The sequence below is a fragment of the Monopterus albus genome, unplaced genomic scaffold (genome assembly GCF_001952655.1).
Source record: "Monopterus albus unplaced genomic scaffold, M_albus_1.0 scaffold402.1, whole genome shotgun sequence".
NCBI classification, from domain to species: Eukaryota; Metazoa; Chordata; class Actinopteri; order Synbranchiformes; family Synbranchidae; genus Monopterus; species Monopterus albus.
The window spans coordinates 436,440-445,778 of NW_018128282.1; the positions used below are offsets into that span (position 1 = coordinate 436,440).

Here is a 9,339-nt window from a genome sequence, read left to right on the forward strand (position 1 = left end):
GCAACGCTGGCGCTCTTCCTAAATCTGCAGACAACAACTAACTGTTTATAAGGACGTATGTAGGAGGGTAATGTCTAGGTCAAAAGGTCAGGATGTTGTACTTGGTGTCACAGATCAAAATCTGCCTGGCGACAAGATCACCAAATGAGGGGTCAGAACAGAACGAGGTCAACAAACCAATCAAAGAACGAGGATGAAGGACAGCACGGGTGACGTCAGATCTACCATCCTGACTGTATTATAAATTCTCTATGCAGAGAAAACTTATGGTTCCGGCTTCCTGCAGCAGCTATGCACTATACTTCTGTGTGATAGGGCTTCAAAAAGAGACGGAATCCAGAGCTCTGTATTGCTTTTCTTGAATATTTTGCCTTAAATATTGATTGTAATAAATATCTCAAAGGACAGATTTGCCTTTGAGCATTCTTCATAAAAGGACACGCAGGACTGGTTGAGTCCAACACAGGAACCCATTTTTAGTCCAGAACAACTTCACAAAGACACATTCTGGAAAGTTTTACTATGAACTGGAGGGATGAAAGAGGACCTGACAAACTGTTCATGTAAATTTTACTGTAGCTGTACCACAAAAGACAGAACAACAGTGTGGAATCTGAATAGATAAATGAACAGTATAAACTAAATAATAACATTTAACAAATAAAAAGTACAGGGTAATGACAGTTATCTTGTGTTTTGTTTTGGAAAGTGAGTTGGATCTGAAGGAAGTATAACATTACTCTGTGCGGTCCAGATAGGTCAAATTGTGACTGATAGTTTTGATTGTGTAGCAGCATACTGTCTTGATAGCGTCAATCCTCAGAGTGTTAGAGGAGGTGAGGTGAAAGTTGAATCATAGCAGACACCTTAACAGGATGTTTGTGTCAGAATAAAAGCATGTTACACGAACCAGAAGAGACAGAATCATGACATTAATATGGCCTCTATTGGCTATTTGTGGAAAATTTGAACAGGACAGGTGTCAGTTGCGTTTTATCAATTTTTAACCATCCAGCTGCAGCCTTATAGGTTTGTTTATGTGAGACACAAAACATCTCCCAGACACAATTCATGATGACTCTTCATGTTACCGACATAAGACAGCAATCCTTCTGTGTTATGGTGAACGATGGTCAGAGTGTACGGTCTTCTCAGTGTTTGTCTGATCTGAAGAGGCAGCATCATGTCATCCATGTTGGCTTGTCTCATGGTCTCCAGGGCTGATGTGATCTCTGGATTCAAATATGATCATGTCTCATCTATGTCCAGTAGGTGCAGTCCACTAAGGGAGGTCACTCTGCTATGTAAGCCATGCCACGTTCACAAATGTGCCTCAGTGAAACTGCAGCTGATGATGTCATTCTCTGAACCTTGTGGATTATACCACTCCTTTATTTCAGGTTGTGTGCTCTTTATATGTAACACTTATATGTGTCAGCTGCACTCCATGCTCTGCGATAACTGTTCCGTCCAGCTGTTTCATTGTCTATTTTGGGTCCAAGCTTAGTTAATCATTCTGTTCAGCTCCTCAGGAATATTCTTGCTTCTCTTCAAAATTTTTCTAAACTTCATACTCCTGAAATATTTTGCTTTATTTTGAAAATCTTGCCCCATTCAAATCAATGGGGAAATTCTACTTCAGCATACGTTCAGCTATTTCAGGTATCAAAATGTTCACCTCTTCAAGGACATTCATGCTTCTATTCAAAAGTTTTCTATAATTCATACTTTTGAAATAATTAGCTTTATTTTGAAAATCTTGCCCAATACAAGTGCAGGGGGGAAATTCTACTTCAGCATACTTTCAGCTATCAAAATGTTCAGCTCCTTAAAGATATTCATGCTTCTATTCAAATATTTTCTAAACTTCATACTTTTGAAATATTTAGCTTCATTTTGAAAAATTTGCCCAATTGAAATGAATGGGAAATTCTACTTCAGCATACTTTCAGCTATTTCGGTTCTAAAAATGTTCAACACTTCAAGAACATTCATGCTTCTACTCAATTTTTCTAAATTTCATACCTTTGAAATATTTAGCTTCATTTTGAAAAATTTGCCCAATTGAAATGAATGGGAAATTCTACTTCAGCATACTTTCAGCTATCAAAATGTTCAGCTCTTCAAGGACATTCATACTTCTCTTCAGAATTTTTCTAAACTTCATACTTTTGAAATATTTAGCTTCATTTTGAAAAATTTGCCCAATTGAAATGAATGGGAAATTCTACTTCAGCATACTTTCAGCTATCAAAATGTTCAGCTCTTCAAGGACATTCATACTTCTCTTCAGAATTTTTCTAAACTTCATACTTTTGAAATATTTAGCTTCATTTTGAAAAATTTGCCCAATTGAAATGAATGGGAAATTCTACTTCAGCATACTTTCAGCTATCAAAATGTTCAGCTCTTCAAGGACATTCATACTTCTCTTCAGAATTTTTCTAAACTTCATACTTTTGAAATATTTAGCTTCATTTTGAAAAATTTGCCCAATTGAAATGAATGGGAAATTCTACTTCAGCATACTTTCAGCTATCAAAATGTTCAGCTCTTCAAGGACATTCATACTTCTCTTCAGAATTTTTCTAAACTTCATACTTTTGAAATATTTAGCTTCATTTTGAAAAATTTGCCCAATTGAAATGAATGGGAAATTCTACTTCAGCATACTTTCAGCTATCAAAATGTTCAGCTCTTCAAGGACATTCATACTTCTCTTCAGAATTTTTCTAAACTTCATACTTTTGAAATATTTAGCTTCATTTTGAAAAATTTGCCCAATTGAAATGAATGGGAAATTCTACTTCAGCATACTTTCAGCTATCAAAATGTTCAGCTCTTCAAGGACATTCATACTTCTCTTCAGAATTTTTCTAAACTTCATACTTTTGAAATATTTAGCTTCATTTTGAAAAATTTGCCCAATTGAAATGAATGGGAAATTCTACTTCAGCATACTTTCAGCTATCAAAATGTTCAGCTCTTCAAGGACATTCATACTTCTCTTCAGAATTTTTCTAAACTTCATACTTTTGAAATATTTAGCTTCATTTTGAAAAATTTGCCCAATTGAAATGAATGGGAAATTCTACTTCAGCATACTTTCAGCTATCAAAATGTTCAGCTCTTCAAGGACATTCATACTTCTCTTCAGAATTTTTCTAAACTTCATACTTTTGAAATATTTAGCTTCATTTTGAAAAATTTGCCCAATTGAAATGAATGGGAAATTCTACTTCAGCATACTTTCAGCTATCAAAATGTTCAGCTCTTCAAGGACATTCATACTTCTCTTCAGAATTTTTCTAAACTTCATACTTTTGAAATATTTAGCTTCATTTTGAAAAATTTGCCCAATTGAAATGAATGGGAAATTCTACTTCAGCATACTTTCAGCTATCAAAATGTTCAGCTCTTCAAGGACATTCATACTTCTCTTCAGAATTTTTCTAAACTTCATACTTTTGAAATATTTAGCTTCATTTTGAAAAATTTGCCCAATTGAAATGAATGGGAAATTCTACTTCAGCATACTTTCAGCTATCAAAACCATTCAGGTGTCAAATTGTTCAGCATTTTCAGAGCGATCTTTCAGCACTCAGCATCCATATCAATTTTCTTCAGAAAATGCATTTCTCTAGTTCAGTGATGCTGTTTGATTTTATTTAACACTGTTCTTTCTTCACTTTTATTGTGTATTTTCTTTTGTAAAGCATTTTGTAACTGTGGCTTAGAAAGGTGCTATGTGGGTCTCGGCCGCTAGGTTAGAACACACTGTTCTACACTTTGAAAACATCCACACTTGCACTCACCTATAGTCTTAAAATATTTCCCTTGCAACCAAATAATCTAACAAGTCCTGAAAAATGTCCAGCCATTTGTCCATTTTGCCAGAATAATTGCTGGTTAAGTATAGTAATTTAAAAAACATATTTGATGGAAACTACAGAACATCCATAGTTGAATGTAATAAATGACAAGTTTATTGTTGCACAAAATGTACAAAATAACAAGCAAATGGACGGCCCTTACCCACCCCTTAGCATCCCTCCCCTCCCTCTGGTTCATTTGCCATAATGAAGTTGAATTTCTGAAACCTACAGTATGGCTACGGCAAGTCCGATGGTCCAAGCCAAACGCATGGTAATTCTGAGAGACAACACATACCCAATTTCAGCATCACTGAACAATTAAAAATGAATAAAAACACCTTATTTACACATTTGTCAGAACTTTTACAACATGCCATCTATGTATTTATACAGACTATGCTTGTGCACATACCCCTGTATAGAAAATATATTATAAGATCAAATTAAATTAGACTAAGGGCTATCAACATCAAGTACAGCACTTCTTTTAAATCCCCTTTAGAATTTTTTTTTTCATTTCCCACTTATTCAATGACTTTGTCAACCTCATACTAAAAGAAGGAAGTATGCAGATGCTGATATTTCTTGTGGTTTTCCTTGAGGGCCCAAGCTGACCATGTAGATGCCTGTTGAGAAAAGCCTCACATACTGTATTTACACTGAAACACTCAGATCTCTTGCTTTAAAATGCACATGTAGAAATTCTACTTCTTGTGTGTCTAGTTTCTTGTTGTTGCAGCTGTTTCTCATCCTCATATGAAATTACAATGATAACATTGATGTTTTAAATGACTGTAAGGCTTCATCCTCTCAACACCCACTGCCTCAGGTCTGGCTTGATGATGTAAAAGGAGAGTAAAGCAATGAGCTTTGGCACTGAGTGAAGAAGCAAGTGTGCTGTGGCTTCCTAGAAAATGCCCCTTTCTTCTATCTTTCAAGTCACATCATATCTGATTCGTCCCTGTTTGTGCGCTTATATCAACCCGCAGCTGAAAGAAGATGTGCTGTTCTATGAGACTGAACATATTAGTGCATAAAAGGGATGAAGTAAAGCCTTTGTTGTTCTGCCAAATGATTCCTGTCAAACTAGTACACTGATGTCCAAACCATGTTAGCACCATGGAGAGAAAGAGAGCGAGTGACATTCAGGTAAAGCCAGACAAGATGCTCTGTGCTGGAACGTACAGAGGTTGGGGCACACATTACATTAGATGGATGGAATTTTTTTTGTGCCAAGGAAAAAACATATATCCTATGGATGGATGGGTTGGTAATGGGTTGTAATGGGCAATCAAGAATAACTCTGGGGAAAAATGAAGGTATCTTAGCAAGACTTTACCTCCTTTCCTTCAGCTGTATTGACACAGAAAAGAAATAAAACAGGTGGAAGCAAATCTCCGGAATATGTCCATCACATTGCTTCATAGTTCACCTGTAGGAGGAGATCAGTGCAGCTGAAGGAGACAGAAAGGCTACACCTCTATGTCTGCAGTGGCAAGAGCTTAATACCCCTCTGGACAAACTGCTAGTGTGATGGAGGGTCAGGAAATTCTCATCTGGAATCAGGTTTCAGGGTAAAAAGAGATGGTGTTTTTTCAATGTGTGTGCAAAAATATTTGTCAGACAACAGCTGGAACATGAACCCTCCTTTTTTGTACATTTTCAGGTTACTTCAGTTCTGACCTTAAATTTCTCGATATAACTTCCTCTTCCTATTTTTCATCTGCTGTTTATTTCACTTGTTTTATTATATAACTATATTTTCTTTTCTGGCTTTTTTCTCTTTTCTTACTTTACAAAATGAGAGACAGAATGATGGACAGCTGACTATATATAATTATTTTCCTCGTCCTATTATCATCAGGTTGCTCTTAACCTGGAGATGCTTTTCTTTGTTCATTGTCAAGAAACAGATTTATCAGCCACTGATTTTTGTTTCCTCCTCTTCCTCCTTTTTGTCCTCTTTCAAGTGCACTCCTTTTTCCCTCCATCTCTCTGCGGCTCTCCTCTTTCCTTCATTGCAGGAGGGCCCTGATTTGTTTGGAGGTGCTGTCATCATTTAGATGTCGTGTCGTGTACCTGAAGAACAAGGTGACAAAATGTTGATATAAAGTTTTTACTGCTCCTTGTCCTCATGTTTTTTTTTGTTTTGTTTTTTGTTGTTTGTTTTTTTTAATCAGGAACACACACAGATTCACACACACCTCAGTGCATTCAGAAGTCCCTCCACGCTGTTGGACGGTTGCTCTTTCAGCACCTTGATGCAGCCCTTCATCTGCCCAGGACAAAGACAACACAGGGTGTTAAAGAAAGGTCAGCAGCCTCAGATCCACCTCATCTCCTGTTGCTGCAGCCAAACACTGACTCAGACACATAGATTTATAAAACTGACCTCATCTACCAAAGTTGAATACAGTGCCTTGCGAAAGTATTCGGCCCCCTTGAACTTTGCGACCTTTTGCCACATTTCAGGCTTCAAACATAAAGATATAAAACTGTAATTTTTTGTGAAGAATCAACAACAAGTGGGACACAATCATGAAGTGGAACGAAATTTATTGGATATTTCAAACGTTTTTAACAAATAAAAAACTGAAATAAATGCACCTGCACTGTGATAGTCTCAGAGGTCTGTTTAAAGCGCAGAGAGCATCATGAAGAACAAGGAACACACCAGGCAGGTCCGAGATACTGTTGTGGAGAAGTTTAAAGCCGGATTTGGATACAAAAAGATTTCCCAAGCTTTAAACATCCCAAGGAGCACTGTGCAAGCGATAATATTGAAATGGAAGGAGTATCAGACCACTGCAAATCTACCAAGACCTGGCCGTCCCTCTAAACTTTCAGCTCATACAAGGAGAAGACTGATCAGAGATGCAGCCAAGAGGCCCATGATCACTCTGGATGAACTGCAGAGATCTACAGCTGAGGTGGGAGACTCTGTCCATAGGACAACAATCAGTCGTATACTGCACAAATCTGGCCTTTATGGAAGAGTGGCAAGAAGAAAGCCATTTCTTAAAGATATCCATAAAAAGTGTCGTTTAAAGTTTGCCACAAGCCACCTGGGAGACACACCAAACATGTGGAAGAAGGTGCTCTGGTCAGATGAAACCAAAATCGAACTTTTTGGCAACAATGCAAAACGTTATGTTTGGCGTAAAAGCAACACAGCTCATCACCTTGAACACACCATCCCCACTGTCAAACATGGTGGTGGCAGCATCCTGGTTTGGGCCTGCTTTTCTTCAGCAGGGACAGGGAAGATGGTTAAAATTGATGGGAAGATGGATGGAGCCAAATACAGGACCATTCTGGAAGGAAACCTGATGGAGTCTGCAAAAGACCTGAGACTGGGATGGAGATTTGTCTTCCAACAAGACAATGATCCAAAACATAAAGCAAAATCTACAATGGAATGGTTCACAAATAAACATATCCAGGTGTTAGAATGGCCAAGTCAAAGTCCAGACCTGAATCCAATGGAGAATCTGTGGAAAGAACTGAAAACTGCTGTTCACAAACGCTCTCTATCCAACCTCACTGAGCTCGAGCTGTTTTGCAAGGAGGAATGGGCAAAAATTTCCGTCTCTCGATGTGCAAAACTGATAGAGACATACCCCAAGTGACTTACAGCTGTAATCGCAGCAAAAGGTGGCGCTACAAAGTATTAACTTAAGGGGGCTGAATAATTTTGCACGCCCAATTTTTCAGTTTTTTATTTGTTAGAAAAGTTTGAAATATCCAATAAATTTTGTTCCACTTCATGATTGTGTCCCACTTGTTGTTGATTCTTCACAAAAAATTACAGTTTTATATCTTTATGTTTGAAGCCTGAAATGTGGCAAAAGGTTGCAAAGTTCAAGGGGGCCGAATACTTTCGCAAGGCACTGTATGTACCATACAGAAGCAAACATGTCTGTGTAAGACTAGGCCTGTGGTTTCTAACCTTTTTGACTTGTGGCTGTTCAAAATGAAGTCACTCCTCTGGGTTTTTACAGCTTGACTCTATTTTAACTAATAACACACAAATTATTTTTTTCTTGTCCATGTTAACTACTGTACATCATTCAAATGTTCAGAGAACCTGAAGAAGAAATTTGTGTGTTTTGAACATTGATTGTGTGTACTCACATCAATTTTGGAGGTCTTGGCAAAAGCTCCAACAGGGTGAACATGGTCATAGAGAATGATGACGCCCACCATCACCCTCATACAGAACAGCATGGTGTCTGTGTTGGTGAACCGACAGCGGTACTCACTGGAACAAAAACAGTTATGGAGGTTGTGAGTTGAACAAAAAGGTATTAAGAAAATAATTAAAATCAGAGAACAAGATGGTGACTAAAAGATGACAGACAACTGCTGCTGTTATTTGAAGCACTTTGTGATTAACGACAAGTTTCTGATTCAGTTCACACAAAGACATTTAATAAAAAGATTACACATTTTAAATGTATTGTAGCGTGAAGGACCTGGATCATCTCTGTGTCCACTGAATTAGGAAATCAGTCTACTGAATTAGCGGCTCAAAGATGAGGAGGATTCTTCTGTGTTCATTTTGAAAGGACCTGTTAATTAGAATTTAGGCTTCTGACTTTTAGAGAGAGGGAGAAAGACAGGGGGAAATGGCAGAGTGAAGGCATGATGGAGAGAACTCAAAATGTTGAGATGACTCACGGGGTCTCCAGCATGACACGACACACGCAGGCCATGGTGCTCAGACAGTCTGTGGTGTCCTCTATGGGCAGGGTCTTATTCTGAAAAAAGAAAACAGAAATCACATATAACAGTCCTGCCGCCCGCATTTCTTTGCGGTCATTTTTGTCTCTTTTTAATCATTTTGCATAAATATTTTTTCATTTTGCGTCTCTTCCGAGTTGTTTGATTGACTTTCCAACAAGACAACTTCTCACATCATAAAGCCACTCTGGAACAGGGGCTCCTGGGCCTGTGCCCGGTATATCCTTTCACTAATCCATTCATGCCCTTCCATCACTAACAATGATGTGCTTGAAAATTCCTCTGTACAGTAGTTTTGTGTTGACTGGACAAAATGTTCTACCACAAGGTGGAGACAGAACACATCCACTGAGTTCAAGCTTTGCTAGAAGGCAATCATGACCTGTTCCTCTAAATTTTGTATGAATCTCAGTATCAGGATGCACTGAAGTGTAAAAATAAATAAGACTGCTGTCCCTGTGATAAAATACAGTTTTGACAGCAATGGAAAAAATAAGGGGGTAAGTTTCCACGCAACAGTCCAGCACACGTGTGTACACAGACATAAGCAGAATAAAAACCACAACCTCGTATATTAACTGAGAAAAGATGACTAGTCGTATGATAGTAATGTAGTGTTAATTGTTGCTTAAGTTAACCAACTGTTTGCTCTCATCTGCATGTATGCCCTGGCCATTTAGCACAGGATGTCTTGACAGGTATATTGTTATTGGCTGTCTTC

The 9,339-nt window shown here is 37.9% G+C and overlaps 1 protein-coding gene across 3 annotated transcripts in view; it reads right to left on the reverse strand.

The window, feature by feature from the left end:
• Window positions 1-5,546: 5,546 nt before the first annotated feature.
• fam49al (family with sequence similarity 49 member A, like) overlaps window positions 5,547-9,339 on the reverse strand; it is a 47,012-nt gene continuing 43,219 nt past the window's right edge. For all 3 annotated transcript variants that reach the window (XM_020586321.1, XM_020586323.1, XM_020586322.1), the window contains 4 exons: window positions 8,556-8,635; window positions 8,010-8,136; window positions 6,080-6,150; window positions 5,547-5,954 (listed from right to left, as the gene is read on the reverse strand). In XM_020586321.1, the coding sequence (XP_020441977.1) occupies window positions 5,891-5,954; window positions 6,080-6,150; window positions 8,010-8,136; window positions 8,556-8,635 (342 nt within the window). In that variant the 3' untranslated portion in view covers window positions 5,547-5,890. The remainder of the gene's footprint in view (window positions 5,955-6,079; window positions 6,151-8,009; window positions 8,137-8,555; window positions 8,636-9,339) is intronic.